This window comes from Nyctibius grandis, chromosome Z (genome assembly GCF_013368605.1).
Source record: "Nyctibius grandis isolate bNycGra1 chromosome Z, bNycGra1.pri, whole genome shotgun sequence".
NCBI lineage: Eukaryota > Metazoa > Chordata > Aves > Nyctibiiformes > Nyctibiidae > Nyctibius > Nyctibius grandis.
In genome coordinates, this window is record NC_090695.1 from 53,767,389 (window position 1) to 53,786,579 (window position 19,191).

General features: G+C 40.9%; 1 protein-coding gene across 3 annotated transcripts in view; it reads left to right on the forward strand.

Annotated features, from left to right (window-relative positions):
- Positions 1-15,635, forward strand: part of MCC (MCC regulator of WNT signaling pathway) — a 247,572-nt gene extending 231,937 nt beyond the window's left edge. For all 3 annotated transcript variants that reach the window (XM_068423654.1, XM_068423657.1, XM_068423656.1), the window contains 2 exons: positions 11,124-11,246; positions 12,281-15,635. In XM_068423654.1, coding sequence (XP_068279755.1) covers positions 11,124-11,246; positions 12,281-12,461 — 304 coding nt within the window. In that variant the 3' untranslated portion in view covers positions 12,462-15,635. The remainder of the gene's footprint in view (positions 1-11,123; positions 11,247-12,280) is intronic.
- Positions 15,636-19,191: the final 3,556 nt, after the last annotated feature.

Below are 19,191 nucleotides of genomic sequence, written 5' to 3' on the forward strand. Positions count from 1 at the left end.
CAGTTTTTGCTGCACCAGCTGTATGGTAAACTTCATGACAAAGATATTCACTGTTTCAATAGTTGTTTCAGTACTTGTTCCACTTTTTCTAAGATGTGGCTATCTAATATCTAATCTGGTTATTGTATTTTGAACCTGTCTAAAACGCTACTAAGAATTTTGGCTGGGAAGGGTGTGTTCTGCTTTTCTGGTGTTTGCAGCCTCTTTAATGGTGGAATGTCCTCTCAGGCAGCTGTAGTGTTTCATTCCTGATGTGCTTTTTTCATAGGTGCAACTTGTAGTGTGCCTAGGGACACTTAGGCCTGAAAGGCATTATGTAAAAATGTAAGATGGTTACCACTGCGGAATCAATACATCTTACACCATTTGCTTAATAGTCTGGCAGTTGCTGTGTATTTAGTTTGCTTGATGCAGGAAACAAAATTCTGTGCTTAAAATAATCAAAACTGTCATTTGTGTGTGGGCAGATAAAACCCATCAAAAAAGACATTTGCATAAACATTGCATAGAGCCATTGCCCTCCCCTATACCCTCCCACACACACACTGCAGTCCTGGTGTGAGCAGCTCTGCTGGCATTTTCTGTCTTCACTCAAGCTGCAGCTTTTTCCTGTTCTTGTTATTTGCTCCTGGGTTTCGAGAAGATGCCAGTGACCCTAGTTAGCAGAGCCTTGAGTATAGTCATGAAATGTGGTTTGCTGGCAACACAGAGAAAAAAACTTCCCTTTATCTACTAGGCCTTAAATTGATTAGCATGGATTTCCAGCCAGGGGCCTGGCAAGTACAGTTTGTCAGGCAGAAATGGGGAAGAAAAATAATCGGATTAAACTGCACATAAATTTTGGAGTGAAGACTCTCTGTGTAATGGAAATACAACTGTACTAAATGTGATTGCTACTGCCAGTGGGGCTCAAGCACAGTTCCTGCGAGCTGTGTGGACAGAGTATTTTTCTCCCTAATCAGTGTGCCAGCCAAATGAGGCTGAATGCTTAGTCTCCTTGTCCTGAAGTCTTGTCTCTGAAAGTCGGTAGAAGATCTGTCTAGTACATGGAGAAGGCTTACTGCAACCTGTTTAGCCACAGTTATGCTAAAAAGTACCAGCAGGTCTTAACTGCCATCCTGGGTAAACAGAGCCTCAGATTATCACAATGAAATTTATACCATCATGGATCCACAAAAGAGTTTTAAAAGTAATCAAAGTGCATATTCCTCTCTGCAAGCGCTACAACAATGCAGAATGGTCTGAAGGGACTGTGATGTCTTTAGGAATAAAGTAGATTTAACTCTTTGCACTTAGCATGTGCCAGTCCCTCAATGCTCTTCCCACTTGTATAGGAAAACAAGTGCTGGCACTGTGTGTGAACCAGGAGTGATCCTGGTGGCTCTCCCTAGCACCCTTCTCCTCACCCATCAAAGAAGTAAGACCAGAATTCAAAATAAAAAATATTTTGTCCAGTAACTGTGTTTGCTGGGAGGCAGGAGGGAGATCTGAAACAAATGATTATCACACACTGAATCTATGGTCTAGAGGCAAATTTAAATGCCAGTGTTCAGGAGTATTTCAGTGCTGGCTGCAATTACTGCACATATCCAGCAATTGGACTTATGTGTTGTTACTCCAGGCAGTAGACACTGCTGCAGGGGACAGCAGCTGCAAGGATAAGGGCAAAAATCCATTTGCTTTTGAGTCCTTCTGTTTGTCAGAGAATGTGATATCAATCAGCAACGCTGCTTGCTGCTCCCTCCCTTCACAGAGATGAAAGCCCTAGCAGCTCCCCGCTCTGCTGCTTTCCCATTCTGTCCTTCTGTTGCTGCAGAACTGTCAGGTTCTTCTCAGTTAATTGAAATAGAGTGAAACCCAAATAAAACAGCAGGAGACAGTTACGGTTTGGATTTTGGTGTGGTTTGGAAGCATTTATTTGTTTATAGTCTGTAAATGGCTTTGCAGCAGAACAGTCTTATCCACAGAGGTAGCCTGTCTTCTCTCTGTAGATGTGGATGTTCTCATAAATCTGGAATCCAGCAGCATATTGTGAAGCTCCTTGAGTTGTCATTGGTAGTGCCCATCGGCAGAAATTCAAGGCAGGAGCAATTCTTCGTTTATTGTTTCAGAACGTATTTGTTCTAGTAAGACTCAGGGTTTCCATAGTAGAGTTCACCCTTAAAACACGTCTTATGGGCTTTCCACACAAATAGCTTTTCTTTTCCGTGACCACTATGCTAGCTAGTAGAAATGTAAATTATCTGCAAATTCCATGTTGTAAAAGTTACATCTAGGTTACCAAATTCCTCGTATTGCAGGCTAAGGCCCCTAATTTGGAGACACATCCTGTTCCAGCCAAGCATAAATACTTTATGCCAGAGGCTTTAGCAATTTTCTTTTCCCCTCTCTCCTTTCTCGATGGAATGATGGAATGTTTCAATGGACTTTAAGCCTTTTGAGTTTTTTCTTGAGTTTGACACATCCATAAATGAGCTTGTTGGCAGGAAATACTTTATTCTTAGGAGGGCAAAAATGTATTCCCAGCAGCCTCATGGCCTGGAACTGACACCCCGATGATTGTGCCAGAAGCCAGAGGTTTTGTGAGAGAGGATCTGGTTGAATACCCCAAAATTAGGCACATTACACAGTCTCTGAGGGAGACCTTAAAATGGCATTTTCCATGCTGGTGTGTTCTACTCTGCTGTGGCAGGGGTACGGAGCACTGTAGATGACTTGTATGAGTTTGTAACTTAGTAAGCACTTACCAGGTTATAAACACATTAGAGATGGCAGGAAGGAGCCACTCAAAAGAGTTCCAGATAGGAAATGCTGTTGCTTCATTAGGGTGATAATAATGGTGATACAACTAATCTTTTCTTTTTTTCTGCTAAGTTCTTTCATTCTGTGAAAAATGGCCAAGCTGGCAAGACCGAAACTTCTTCATCTCCCCAGACCTTCTTAGAAATGCTTTGATTGTTGAGGTCCTCCTGCAGTCTCCTTGTATTTCCAGTTGCTGATAGCTTTTCTGTCTGTATAGGGTTGTATTTTGTGTATGTATTTAGAGAACCCTTTATAAGCATTAAAATATTTGGGCGGGAAGGATCTGACAGTAGTAGGTAAGGGCCATGTCAGACAAAACACTTTGTAACTAGACTGACTGTTCAGACCTCAGCTGCTGTCATCAGTTGGCACAAAAATTACAATTTCTGATGGCTGTGCAGGGTTACATGAATTGTGTCAGTCTAGACGTGTTTCAGTATCTCCCTCACAAAAGGGTGACTTTCCATCTGGCAACACAACAAAGAAGCTATGTATTTACCAAGTCTGATGACTTTTGAACTGAGAGATAACCTAGCAAGTGATGCTACTAATTGGGAAGTCACCATGGAGAGGGAAAAGGGTGGTAATCAGCAGGACTGGCAAACAGTTCTTTTTCTCTTAACAAAAAGTACATTTTGCACAGAGCTAAGGTCCTGCCTCTCTGGAAGTTGAAACTGAGGGTATTTCTAGTAGGACATACAAACTTTGTCCTATTGTAGTCACTTCTGTGTGTCTACTGAGACACCGTAATGTTCTTTGCAGTCTTAGGGCCTTATGCCTGTCTGAAGACCGCAACCCTGTGTTGTGCCAAACTCCTTTTTTTTGAGAGAGCGCCTGTTTCAACAGAAAGCCGTGCCAAGGTGTGCCAGTGACTACTTCCTGACACAATGTCAATCAGAGATAAATCAAGCCACTTTCCTTTCTTTTAAACTTCCACAAACTTCATATGACAACATCTTAGCTTGGCATGTTTTCAAGGGCCACCCTTATTTTCAGGATAGCAGAATCCAGGAGGAGGTAGAAGCATCTCTGAAATTCAGGCATGTCTTGACCATCAGTAAGGCTAAGTCTCAGAAATGAAAATAGAAGTGCCTAAAACACATCGTGTTGTAATGATTCAGATTTAAAATGGCTCTTAAGAATTGAATCAGTAAAATCCTCTTTCTGTTTGGCCAAAGTACAGGATGAACACACAGTGGATAAATGTCAGGGGGAGGGAGGCAGGGGTTGGTATTCAGGAGCTACTGATGAGTTTTTCCAGTGCATTGTCTGCTGCTTTTTGTCAGTTACGTGCGCCTATTTCTGTTCTCTCATCCCTCAAATGGGGAGATATACAACTTTGAGACATTTGAAAGACAGAGACTGGCATGTATTGCAGTCATTGCAAATTTCAGGGATCTCTGTCTTTTTTTATGACTGTGCAGTCTCCTGTTGTGGTTTTCCTTGGCTGCCTGAGGGGTTCAGGAGGCATGGCCTGTCTGTGGAAATCCCCCTGGAGAGCCCCACTTAGAGAAACCTTCTCACAAGAAGAGAAATGACTCATGGTGGTATAAGGGACAGATTCCTCAGAAGTGCCTCAGGTAGCTATTTTTTTCTATATGCATCACAGATAACCATCATTTTTCTTGTTTTCTCTTTTTGACGTGGAATAAGTAGTTCTCCTTACCACTGCGTGGTTATCTGAACTGCTGAGCTGCTGTGCACTTGGATATAATCGTCACACGGAGCTCCAAATAGCTCCAGGTCTGGAGAGCTTCCAGGCTGGGCTGGCAAAGCTGGGTGGGAGGTTTGAGCAGTGAGTGCGGCAGGCACACTGCTGCCTCCATCCAGACCTGTTCTCCCAATTTGCTGCCAGACTGTTGTTTCCAGGACCACACCTGGTCTGTCTCCCTACTGCCGCTGGTATAACACATGCCTGTGGTACTGTCTGGTTTTTGAGATCTGCTCTAAGCATCTGACAATCAGCAAAAAGGAAGTACAGTATCTTACACCAGCAAAGTGTAAGATACACTTAAAGCACTCCCCATCTTCTCTGCGATCAGAAAAGGCTACCTTTGCACAGGTAGCAGGCAGCACAGGTGTTCTGAAGCCCACTGATGCCTGAGAAGGTGAGACAGGAAGATGTGGCATTTGAAGAGGGTGATTTTAAGACTCTTTTGGCATTTGCGTAGTGTTGTTTTGTTGCCTCTTAGAAAGATTCTATTATATATTAGTTGTTTTCCTTAGCAGGCCAACCCAGACCAGCAAGGCAGGCACGCATTCGAATTGGCTTGGGGATTCTGCATGCCAGTCTGATGTAAGATGTTAGTTTAAACTGCTGATGAAAAGAGAATTTATCTGCATTCCTTTTAAATGTCCAGCTGTTATCTCCTGAGAGAAGAGGAGGCAAATGCCTAGAAAAAACAATCCTGTGTCACCCTGTTCAGCTGGAACTGGAAAAGGCAGAGAGGGGAGTGAGGGAACATGCCAGGCTTAAAACAACTGGAGGATATTATAGCAGCCTTCCAGTACCTGAAGGGGGCCTACAGGAAAGCTGGAGAGGGACTTTTTACAAGGGGCTGTAGTGATAGGATGAGGGGTAATGATTTTAAACTGAAAAAGGGTAGATTTAGATTAGATATTAGGAAGAAATTGTTTATGGTGGGAGTGGTGAGGCACTGGAACAGGTTGCCCAGAGAAGTTGTGGCTGCCCCCTCCCTGGCAGTGTTCAAGGCCAGGTTGGATGGGGCTTTGAGCAACCTGGTCTAGCAGAAAGGTGTCCCTGCCTGTGGCAGCGGGGTTGGAACTAGATGAGCTTTAAGGTCCCTTCCAACCCAAACCATTCTATGATATTAGGAAAGGGACTAGGAGCGAAGCGTGGGATGGAAAGTGTGTCCCTCCTCTTCAAAGCCAGGACCATTCAGAAAGCTAGAGGCCATGCAGGAGGTGCTTCTTCTCCCTCGCCTCCCCAAAACCCATGTGTTGGCTGGCCAGCTTGCATGGCTACCTGTGCCCAGGAAACCTGGGGCCTCTGTCCCCCTGGGCTGGCTGCCCAGCTGCTGCATCAGGGCTTTGTGTATGAAACGCTCAGGCGCAGATGCTGAGCTGAAGCTAACGGTGCCACTCTGACAGGGAAGCCAGAATTTGAAGGGGTCTGCTTGTAGCAAGCAGGGCTCCCTGGTGGGTAAAAGGTTGTTCCTAGGGATGCCGAGGTGTAAGATAATCAGGCCCCAAAGGCCCCTGACTCCTCTGGCCAGCTGTGGGAAACTTTCTTACCTCCCGATTTGGAGTGAGCTCATTACTCCTCTTCTGCTCCAGATTTGGCAAGAGCTGTGGGTGGTCTTGACCCCAGGGCAGAGGGGCAATAGCTCGTGCTTTCACAGGAGAGGGAGTTAGCTGGTTACACTCCAAGCCAAGGGCAGAAAAACCAACTTTCTGCATGCCAGGGAAGAGCAGCCTCCTGTTTGCAACACTGGGGGATTCTCAGCAAAATGAGCGAGGGCAGGAAAATTTGCCCGGGAAGACTTCTGGCGTATGAAACTTGAACATGTCTGGAAAAGCCCAGACAGGAGGGAAAATATAAGGTGCGCAAGACCTTGCGTACATTATTCTGGGCCAAACATGGTGTCATTGTGCAAAGGCCAAATTGACAGAAACTGCAGAAATGTGCCCAATGTTATATAGTTTCCTCTGCAGCTCTGGCAGAATTCCCCGCTCTCTGCAGTGGTAGCCTTGAAACCAGAGAAAATGTTAGTCCCTGTCCGCTTGCCTTCCTGTTCAAACCGTCCTGTAAGTCTGAAACAAAAAGCCCTCGAAAACCATTTAGCAGCTGCCCACTGAGTGTTTCAATTGTGAGAATACAAAACAAAAGTCTTTGTTACCAGTGTATTAGGCATTTCACTGAAAATAGTGGTTTTAGCAGATGTTGGAGTAGGCTGCAGGCCTCCGAATACACTTATTCTGAGCTTTTCCTTGGAACAGGAGCAGTCAGGGGTTTCCCTGGGTGACTTCTTGAGTGCCCCGCAGATCACAGGCTTGTTCCCTCTTCTGGGAATACGTGCTCATTTTCTCTGTACGCACGAGGTGCCACGGCTGTTTTTCGCAGCTCCAGCGGCAGTAGACAGTTGGAAGAGGAACTGTTGGGAACAAAAGCAGTGCTGACTTCTGTGGTCCAATTGACTTGTGACTTGGGGGGCTCACAGAAACGGTGTTCTTCTAAAAATACTTGCTTCTCCTTCCCTCTTCCCATCACAATACACACATAAACACTTTCTCAGGATCCACGCTGGTCAGTATTATAGCCCCAGGGTACGATAGCAGTGTGAGTTTGGCATATAAGCTTCTGTGCGAGTTTGCTCTTCAGACTCTGGAAGACTGTCTGGCAGCAGAAGGCCAGGCCACAGCCATACGGCCACAGCCATATGGCAGTCCCTGTTGGGAGGATGTTCGTATGGTCGTTGCATCAAATGCGGTTCCATCCCTGGTTCGCAGCTTTGACACATTCTCATCCTGGAAAAATGCTGCATATGACTAGGACTATTGTTTTAAAATATTCTGTTTTATTAAGCCTGTAGTGGCTGATTCTTCATATCCTGCTGATTTATAATAGCAATCAGGGAAGTGAAATGGTGCTAGAAATCCCATAAAGACAGCTAACCCTGTAATGCATTAAAGGAATACAAATAGCACCTCAAGATTCATTATCACTCCTATTCACTGCCCAACTAAGCAATCAGTTTTGGAGAGACACAAATAAGGACAATTCTCTCTCTCCAAACTGAGGTGATGAGTGATAGAAATTGAGAGAAGTGGGAAGAGTTAGCATTATAAGGCATGGGATTTTTATAAAGGGATAGAGCATTTGCTGGCCAGCCAGTAAGGTACAGCTCTGAGGTCTCTCATCTGCTACTAAAATAGAAGGTACAGCGCTCCAGGGAAAACCTTGCATGTTTTTTGCATGTAATAGTCTTTAACCAAGTGCATCTTCATTTCCCGGACTAAAGGTATTTACTGTGCCTTTACTGTTGCCACTATGTTGTCTACTCAGGTGTTAAATTCTTCTGTGAAATGCCTCTTGAAGTAAAGATGTTTAGATTGGTAGGTTTTAAATTGGGAACAGTAGGTGTAAAAGTAGATGCCTACTTGTTGTTTTTGTAAGGTTCTGGGACATTTCAGCACATGCAGTCAAACAGCCCATTGCTTTCCCTGAGATTAAGGAGGGAGTAGGCACTAGCTAGTGCTGTTTTCACTGACTTCAAGACATCAAGAAAAGCCAGAAGAACAGTGTGGATCTTGTCAGCTCAGGGAATGCATGTAGTTTATTGGTATAAATGTAAATTCGAGGCATCTCTAGATTTGAAGGATTACCCACTGTTACCTATTTAGCTAGATGGTTCAGAACCAGTATCTGAAAGTTGTTTAACTAGCCTGTGGAGGCCCAGGGTGCTTACCACTCCACTGGCTCTGTATCTTTGGCAAGCAGCAAGACAAGGATGTTATAGGCCTAATGTAAGGTTGGATGGGGCTTTGAGCAACCTGGTCTCGTGGAAAGGTGTCCCTGCCCATGGCAGGGGGGTTGGAACTAGATGATCTTTAAGGTCCCTTCCAACCCAAACCATTCTATGAAATACCTCTTGATGTGTAGTGGAGTTTGAACTGAAAATGACTGGTTGAAAGGTGTGAGTGCAAAACCAGACAAAAGGTGATGTAAGAGTTTTATCAGGTAACAGTCACTGTAGCAAACAAACTTTACCATGCATGACAAGTTCCTCTGAGTCTTTCCACTGTGTCTTTTTGACACAGCTTTTGTTACAGCAGGTGTGTTTGTTAAGGACTTAGCCACTGCAGTAAACTGAGGCTCTGCAGGGTTCTTTCCCATGGAACTGTGTGCAGTGTTTTCACAGCTATATCTTTTCTTGCATGTAATGTTAAATCCACCTCACACAATTTTTAGTTTTCTCTCCCCATCCAGATACTGTGTTTATTCCACAGGACTTGCTGTTCACACTAGCTTGCAGTGCTGGGCGCAGTGCTACTGAGCCTGCTCCGGAGCCTCTGGCTGTAGCATCCTTTGGAGCAGACAAGCACAAAATTTACGCTACTCTGTTCTGTCATATCAGTAGTGCCCACACACGTTAGATAGATAATGGGTCTGGCCTCTGCCAGGTTTGATCTTTTCTTAATTATTTTCTATTGCAAGTAAAAACTGGATTTTTTTTTGTTCCTGTTTTCTTTGCAGAACACAGGTTTTGACTGTAGACTGAGATGAGTCTTTCTGACTGCTAAGATAGGATATAAAAACTAAAATTTATATTTGGAGTGGATGGCACTGAGCTTTTAACCGCTAGGGAAAAAGATTGCATAATTTGAAAACTGAGAGTATGTTACTTCAATGAAAGGACGCGTAAAGAATACTGATGATTATCCATCAACAAGGCCCCTCATGTCCTTTTTAATTTGGCCAGCAAACCAGCGTCTGCAGTGTGTTGGGATAAACTGCTAACTTGGAATGTTTCCCCGGCTGACTTTGTGAAAGCCCTTCTGTTGCTGAAGCCGGGCACGGCGGAACGCGCCGCGCGGTGCTGTCCTTGTCTCAGGTTATAAGATGCTGCCGTCGGCAGGCCAGCCTTGGCACTGCAGGCTGGTGGGCTGGGTTTCCAGGAGCATGGTGTGGTCTCTGCAGAGCTGGGGCAGCTTTCACAAATATTAGGGTAGTCATTCCCATGGGGCTCAGTGGGCTTGTGTGAGAGCTAGTGGTAGTCTTGTTATTGAGATGAAATCCAATTTGCTCACTTAGCAGCACCGCGACAGAAACAGGAAGGAAAGGCAAAGCACTGAGAAGCAGTTCTGTGCAACAAAGCACAGACAAATGTCTCCATACGTGCAAAGTTCCCAAGTGCAAGGTTTGACACTGCCAAACCTAACTTTGTCCCAGTTTAGCCCGGCTCCATGTCATTCTTATCCCCATGCCATTCTTATTTTCAAATCTGAGGTTTTTCTCTCTGGGCTGTCAGTGTTATGAGGATGGGTCACAAAGAAAGGCTCCTGGATGTCCACATCAGCACCATTGCACAAGAGGTGGGACAGTCCCATGTCTCTATAGGAGTGGGCTGTGGGCAGCTATCGGCTCTGCAGCAGGGAGCTGCTCGGGAGGAAACACCTGCCTCACGCCACATGCTCGCCTGCGCTGGGAAATGCTTTTTAAAGCCAGCTTAACCCCCAAGCTGTAATGCTCCTCCACAGAACTTCTTCCTTGTTCACTTTTTCTTTCTGTCGTAGAGATATTTGTAATATAAAAACATTATAAGGTACCTGACTTCCATTTTGGTGCGCTTCATGTAATTAGTTTTTCGTTCATAATTGGTAAGTATTGGTAACTATATTGGCATTTTAAACCTCACTACTGTGGCTTATTTGGAAGAAAAAGAGTACCTCACAGAGGAAAATGCCTGTGCCGTGTTGTCTTCTGTATTTCTTGTGCTTGCCCTTTTCTGCCTGTACTCCCTTCTCTTGTTCTTTTTCTGTTTCCTACTGCCACATGGACTGGACTTGCTGGCTCCTAAAAAAACTAGCGATCTACTGTAATACAGACTGTAGTGTAAATTAGGTAAATTTGAGACAGTAACTGAAATCAATGGAATTGCTTTGAGGGTGGTGAGACACTGGAACAGGTTGCCCAGAGAGGTGGTAGATGCCCCCTCCTTGGACACATTCAAGGTCAGGTTGGACGGGGTTCTGAGCAACCTGATCTAGTTGAAGATGTCCCTGCTTATTGCAGGGGGGTTGGACTAGATGACCTTCAAAGGTCCCCTCCATCCTGAACTATTCTATGATTCTATGATACTATAGTAATTTCTAAGTAAAAAAAGAAATTTGTTTAGTAAATTATCTTTAATAGCAAACCTGGTATGCTACTTTTAAGTAAAATTCCTATATGATTACCATGATGTTTGATTTCCCGTGGTAGTTTTCTTTGCTATCTCATGCAAGACACAGTATGTGGCATGTGCCAGGTAGTCTTAAATTTTTATTTAAATATCTTTTTATGATTATTTCTTCATGTGATTTGATACATATAAGACTGTGATCCACCAGAGAAGTTTGTGTTCTGTTTTTCCTGCTGCATCTCTGATCCTATATTGTAAAAAGGTGAATGTTATAAAATCAACCATCTGTGGAAAAGTTTAATGTAAGAAGAATTACCTCCTGTATTATCCAAGTAGTAGTAAGAAAAGTATTTTCAGCCTGTCACCCCAGCACACGATAATCATTCATGCACTTGCAAGATGAAGTGTTACTTCTGTTTTGAAAATAGTTTTCTCCTTCCTTTTCTCCTCATCCAGGGAGAAGAAACTGAAAGCTAGAGTGCAAGAGTTAGTGAGTGCTTTGGAGAGACTCACGAAGAGCAGTGAAATCAGACATCAGCAGTCTGCAGAATTTGTTAATGACCTTAAAAGGGCAAACAGGTAAAGGATCTACCAGCAGATGGATGCACCATTGATATTTTTTTTTTTTTTTCCGTGTTCCTATAATGCACTGTAATCCTCCCCCTACCTTAATGAGCAGTTTCTGGATCCTTGCTTTCACATGAGTTGACTCTTTAAGGTTATAGTTAGAGATGGGAGAGGTATAAACCTCCCATGTAGGACACTGAAAACTACATAGCTAAGAACAGAATGGGGGAAATAGATTAATCTTAACTGAGTTACTAGTAAATGCATTATTATTAAAACAACCAAAACCCTCAACTTATTCAGATTTATGAATCTGTCATTTTGTTTAAAATCGCTCCCTTTGGCTGCAGCCTCTTTATTAATAAACTGGCTTTGATAATCACATTTAATTTTATTGCTCGCTCAGTAGATTTTACTGGCACTGTGTTTGGATGGACTGAGAATATGGTGGACTGTAATTGCCGATCTACAAGGAGCCAATCACTCACAATATAGTTTTCATTAATAAATTATACTTGAAAGCCCTTCTGGTGAGGAGCAGTACCCATCTCAAGCTTTCCTACTGAGTCAAGGTGAAGACACAAAAGATACTTAGCAGCTGACAAATTAGCACTCTTGCCATCCTCTGAATGTTATTTCTTAAAATGGAAAATGCAAAATCAGTGCTGGATTTTGTAAGCAGATTCTGGCCATGCAATGTTTTTGTAAATCATTACATGTTTAATGTTGTGATATCCTGACTTACAAACAGTGCTTTGCAAGGTCACCATCAACAACCTCTAGCTGGCTCTTTGAACCATGTTTCAAAATGTTTTCAGTAACCAGTTTACTGGTAAAGGTGTGTAGTTGCCCCAGAAAAGAGAGAGAGATTAGCATTGATCTGGGTTTGGATCTAATGTGTTTTAAAGCACTAGTAAATTTTAGGAAGACGATCAGTACCCAGACTTTGGAGTTCCCTGAAGGTGGGGTTTTGGGATGGATTTTTGTAGCACTTGGTATGAGCAGGCCTTTTTGAATGACTTTGTATTGCCTTGTGTTTCTAACAGCAACTTGGTAGCAGCTTATGAAAAAGCAAAGAAAAAGCATCAAAATAAGCTGAAGAAACTGGAATCGCAAATGATGGCTATGGTGGAGAGACATGAAACACAAGTAAGGATGCTCAAACAAAGAATAGCTTTACTGGAAGAAGAGAACTCTAGACCACACACCAATGAAACTTCACTTTAAATGCATCTGATTCGGAGATGCTTTGTGCCATTACAAATTTTTTTCTTTTGGAGGCTGACTTTTAGGTAGCTTCAAACACTAAAAGCTCTGACTGTCCATGCTGACACACTTAAGCACCTTCTCTGGGATTCCAGAGCGGTGTCATGGGGATAATCTAAATGTTAACCTTAAGGAGTGTTTCATAATGTAAAATGGCAGTGCCTGAATTATTATGCTATAATTATGTACCTTGTCTGTGTCATTATGTCTATATTCATACAGCTTTTCTTCCATTTTATGTATGTCTCATAGGTGACAGTGTCACATAGCAAAATAATTCATGTTAAGAGGTTTTTATTTGGGCAGTTTGGAGATAATTTGAGAGTTTTCCCAATCCCTGAGCTCCCTCTGCACACAACTCAGTATTGTACCCTCAACACTTGCTGCTGTGGTTAAATTGACTAAATAGGCAGCTGCGGAGTGGGGAGATGGTAGGCTGGCTTGCTTTTTTGCACTGTACTCACAGTGCAGATCAGGTAGGAAAACTCCTGTTGATTTGGAAAAAAAAAAAAACCAAACAAGAAACCCTAGTTGCATCTCTGAAAGCTATAATAATGGTATATTTTCTACAGTTTGTAAGAGGACTAAAGGCTGTGAGTTTCACCATGCCAGGTAGATAGTCTGTGCCAAGGTTTGGTAAGAAATTATAGGAGACCTCCTGGTATTTATATTGCATGATATTTGCAATTAATTTTGTGAAACAGTTGTTTTTTCTTGTTAATACATTATAGCCAATGTTTTCTTTAAGAAGCTGGGCCATTTTTGTCACGTCTGTAGTGCTTATTACAGCTTTTCTGTGATCAAGAGGTAGACTTGTCGTCTTTCTATACTTGTTTTGACCAAAAAAAGGGTACTTATTAGGAATGTACCTGTTTGATATTGAATACATAGGCACAAAACTATAAATGCGTAGGTGTATGAATATACAGCCACAAACAGAATGTGAATGGTGAAGTCTTCATAGAGCTTCTTAGGTTGGTTTTTGTTACTGCTAACATTCTCTTCTTATGTGTAAGTCACATCATGTTCCTGTACATGAATTGAAAATATTGGCCTGTTATGGTAATGAACATTAAGCAAAGCACAGCAATCAGGTTGATTTCTCTAGGCAGCAAAACACAGGGGTCTGCCATAGCACCCGTTTCATTCAGAATTTGCTTCTTTTTGACTGAGTACGTAAAACAGCTTCCATGTTTGTTTTAACATGCTAAACTGGAGTCCATTAACTTCATTAGCCTGTTACTGTGTTACACCTCTACTTTGTATTTTTCAGGCTCTGTTTTAAAGTGAATCTGGTTTCAGGAGTTGTCTGTCCTTTTTGCTTTACGTGTTGTGTTGCACCTCAAGTTTTATTAGCATATTTAGAATTATGATAACTTATCTCATTTATTCCCCCAATTTCTAGTACTAAGGAAATATTTGTAGAGTACTTGCACCATTTTTGGCTACTCTTGGGTTAGGCCAGGCAGCTAAAGTAGTTGTGGGAATCTGTGTTCAGAATATGGCATCATTGTTAAGTCTTGGTTACATCTGAAACTGGAGCAGTTGGTGTTCATGACATCACCTCTTATTACTGTAGCTGCTGCTGTTTTCTTCTTTTCTTAGGGTAGTGATTCCTGCTTCTCTAGAGTCTGATACCTCAGCTACAGAGCCAATATCATACATGACTGGTTGCTATAGCGAGTTAAAGCACTGCTGATTTCAAAATTGTTGTAGGTAGTGATGCCCCGAGATTCGTTTTGATTAGTACTTTTTCTCAAGGTAACTGCACTTATTACTTTACAATGCGAATGGTGATTTTTGCCAACCCGTCTGTCAAGGGAGCAGGCACACTGATTTCTTACTGTTCTGTCTGTGGCGTTTCCCTTTTTTGGCCAACAAGTTTCTCACCAACAGGAATGTGGGGTTTTGCCATAAGCTTCAGTGGTAGCTGAATACACTTGTTTCTGAAGAAACACAAAGAAAATTATTCACTGTGTACTGTTGCAAAAATGCAGTTTTGTTTTCTTGCATCTGAAACACCCATGTAAGTTGAGGTCATCTCTCAAACTGTCACATGTGAAATACCTTTCACTTAAGGTGACTAGAAACCACTGCTGCACTGGATTTCTTCTTAAGCTCAATTTTTTCTATTATTTCTTGGTAGCTAAAGAAGCTGTTAAACATGATACGATGAAGCTTAAAGCATTTGAATTAAAACCTGTTTTTAAAGGAAAGATACAAATTAAGAAAGCATAAAATGCACCTGTATTTAAAGGCATAAAGAGCTGCAGTGTCCCTGTGCTCTAAAAGTGTTTTAGAATAAATGATAAATCATCAGTAAATATAAGCCACTCACCCTTTCTTCCCATAGGGCTTGTAGATGAAACAGCAAGACTGGTATCATACAGCATCAGCAGTAGCTATATTTTGCCAGACCACCAGTTATTTTGCCTAGCAAGTGGCTACTGCTTCATTTGTTGGGATACTGGAAAAGGCCAATAGGGAGGTGGTGAAAGGTTTACTGTTATTGTGAAAACTGTTTCATATTAACAATTACCTGCAGTTCCAGGGTACCTGTTACAATGGCACCAACCCTGAGAATAAATGCCAAAAAAACTGACTCCTTCTATTCAACTTTTTGAAATAGCAGCATACCAGCCTATGGACAAGTGTTCAGATCACCTTAAGTCACAGCAACCAAACTCACTTAACACAGAAATAATATGTCTGCAAAGCAAGAAAAATAGGTGGTTCTTGCCAACAGAACCCAAGTTGTTCACTCATTAATTAAGCTTAGGGTGTTTTTTTGATTTTCTAAGTCACCAGAGTGCATGAAACTTCGTATTTCACAGTGTGTTCAAAAAAAAAAGTACATTTTTTCCAATTAAATATAATAATCTTCACCAGCTTGAATGTACTGTTAGCTATTGCAAAGCACACGTGACTAAGTTTGCATTAATGTCAGTATTGTTCTACTGGTTTTATTAGGATTTTCTCCCCCTTTAGTACTGTACCATACATTGTAATTTTAGAAACTTTTCACCTTACTGAATTAGCTTTAAATGTGTTGCTGCTTTTTAGTTTCCTAGCTGCTGTAAAATAGCTATTTTGTGTTTATTTGATATAGAATTTTAAAAACTGCATTTATTTATACAGAGACATTTATAATACTTATTTTACAAATGTTCTTATATTCTGAATAAATTTCTAATGCTGTTTCTTTGCCTCAGAGGTTGCTTTATCATACCTTGTCATCTTATTGATGAATGGATCTGCTTAAAGGTACCACAAAGACTTTCTCCAAGAGAAATTAATTGAGGGAGATGGTATGACACTGTCAGGAAAATTCCCATAATAGGGACGGGAAAGTTGGTAAGAACTCCCTGGAGACCTGATCATGGGTTTTAGCTGAGCTCAAGAACATTAGTACTTGCCACAAACCCTCTACAGCTTCAATGAACACTTTATAGAAATGGAAGGGCACATATGAAACTATTTCCATGCATCCAGTCCTTTTAATAACAATTTATATGGACAAAAAAAAAAAAAAAAATCACTATTTCATAAATACTTTAAAAGCACTGATTGAAGTTCACATACTTTGTTTCTCCAGTACATCGAACACCTTTTGAGAAAATTTTTTTTGCTTTCCATTGTGTTTGATGGGCCCCTCGTCCACCTTTACACTTGACTTTAAAAAAATAATACTTCTTCTCCTAGCACTATATATAATCATATATAATATATATAATGTTGTTTGGCTTAAGGCAACATTTAAATATTCTACAGTGAAAGAACAACCTGTGCCAGTAGCACAGGCTTTACATTTCACACTGATCAGCAATGCTTATATTCCTACTTCAGTAAGTTTATAAAGTCATTTAATTTTACAGAGAAAAATTACAGTATAGGAGAAAATGTCAGTTTAGTCATAGCCTCTTAAATGGTGTGCTTCAGTTTCTGAATCAGTGAACAACAAATAAAGTCACAATCATCAGTACAACAGATGTTACACGTAGTTAGATTTTGTTTACTAAAATTGAAGAGTTGACTAATGCAAACTTTCTACAAGATAACATAATGGAAATTGAATAAAATCTGTAACTTTACATGGTTTTAACCCTATTAGCTGTACGTACATCCTACTTAATTAGCACCGATATGCCACTTACATACCAGTGAGGGAAAACAGATCAAGTTCTTCAGCTTTAAACAAACAGGAGGAAGACATAACCCTTCATGCATGAGCCATATAGTAAAACACTGGCTCCCTGTTTTCTGCGAGGCATGCAATGCTGCACAGAAAAGTGTTATCTTTGGGCAGCAATACCTGAGTCAGCCTGGGTCCTGCAATACGTGCAGCAAGCTAGCCAAAATGAATGAAGAAAACCCCACCTTCTTCTGTGGAGTCTGTTTTGCTTTTTAATGGTAAAGTGCCTTGCAAACCCAGCTGAACTGCTCCTCAGGGCTGAAGTACAGCTTCTGCATACTGCACTGGCATGCATACATACTAAAGTTACTTAAGGATCCTGTTTTAAGTACAGGCTTGAGAAGTATTTACTAAGAGCTCTTAATCATGCAGTTTTGCATACTTCTACATAACAAAAATATGTACCCAACCAGTAAGATGTAAATGGTTCATCTTCCTAGTCTAGTAATTTCGTTCAAACACACTCAAAAAAAATTGCAAAGTAAGTTTTTCTCACAGTGGAAAGCATGTTGTAGAGTTTGCAGGATCTCTATTCTTAAAAAGCTATAAATGCCTTGTTTTAAAATGATCAATGCTGCATGAGCTGTAATCATTTTCTTAAAGGCACTGTACTATAACCCATAATGGAAACTAGAAGCTAGCTCTTCTGATCAACAATATAAATGTTTAACAGTGACAAAATACTCCACAGTGTTTTGAGTAAATTTCATAGTGGACCTATTCAAATTCAAACATTCTGTACCCTGTGAAATTTTGATAATTACTTAAAAGCAAGCTTTCTTTTTTGCCTGCAAGCATTGTAGGAATTGAAGACACTTTTACTTCCTTCCCAGAAGTACCCCAGAACTAAAAACAATTTAAAGATAAGGGTTTCTGTAAAGCTGAATCTATACAATAAGTCGTCTAGCTTAACCTAACATTTTCGATGAAAAGACAAGTTAAAACCCGAGCATTTAATTTTAATGTACTACTACTAATCCACAATACTTCCCCTTGTATGATCTTGAATGTGGCCAATGTAATTGCTACATATGTTGTCTTCCTTGTAAATTCACAACCTACTTGAAACGGTGAAATGCACACACAGCACAAATCCTACTGCATCTATCAGTACTTACGTACAGGATTAAGAACAGTGCAAACACTAGCATTTAGCCTACTTTCATTCTTGAACTACAATATTGCTATAAATGCATAAGAACAAAAACCCATTATGCAAGAGCAGTGGCATTTCCAAGCTTCATGTACTGTTAAAGCACCTTCAGTTAGTTTGTAGAAATTTATCATATCTTAAATAATTTTGTTTGCTTCAAAAGCTGAAATATTGTAATAAAAAAATCTGAAATTATGAAGTCATGTATAATCACCAGATTATTTAACATTTACAGTGAAAGACTTAATTTCTGTAAATAAACTGATTTTAAATCAACAAGAGAGGCTATTCTACCAATTCTCAATAATTTTGAGCTTCCTAACACATTTAGAGTATAACCTTCTAATTTAAAAGATGACAGCACCTGACTTTACCTCTAAAAAAAACCTCTGTTGCTCAGAATTTATTAAAAACAGGTAGTTGAGGATTAAACGGCCCACTGACCCAACAACTGGACAGCCAGTCAACCACGGAGCAGCAGCGCTGTCTTGCACCACATTATACTACAGCGTGGATTCTTAATGTAGATTCTTGCTCTTCACACCAGAACGATATGAGTGCTGCTATAAACTGCAAATCAACAAAAGCTACTCTACTACAGTAAGTAAAAGTTGGAAAAAATAATTTATCTGAAATTACAATCTGAGAGGCAAGTCTGTTAGGAATAGCCAGACCCGAAGCCTGCCTTGTTTTTAAAAGGAACTGTTACATTTATAATAGCCACAAGTAGGTGAAGGAAAAACACAGTAAGTATTGATCTCAGATCACCAAATTAAATCAGGAAGGCTGGAGCACAGCACAGAAGCCTGGAACAGTGACTAGACACAAAATTTTATTAGCAACTATTGTGTAAAAAAATACTTCGTTTGTGCAATAAATAAAGCTATTTTCCCTCTTCTTCCCAGTACCACCGTTTCCAGACTTCAAACTATGTAAGACACAGCTACTTTCAAAAGCATGCATGTACATCAAGGAGTTGAAGTTAATAGCATTTCAGCACAGAACATACGTCATTCCATTAAGCAGATGACTCTTCGGTCCAAGTTCAAAGTTTAGAGCATTCTGTGAAGGAGAGATGCTAAAAATCTCACACTAAAGCAGGGAGTTTATGCAGTACTAGAAACTGCAAACTAGTACTAGATTCTGGGCACCCACACATTTGTAGTTTTTTTGTTGAACGTTTGTTTATTCCACAAGTTTTTCAATTTCAAGAACACTGAATAACCATTCATAATCTGAGTAACCCCTTACAGGCAACTATTCTCAAACTGAGCAATGTTTGGTTTTCAAGTATCTTGACATAAGCTCTCGAGTCTGACATGCAAACAGTTACTTGTTTCTCTGTG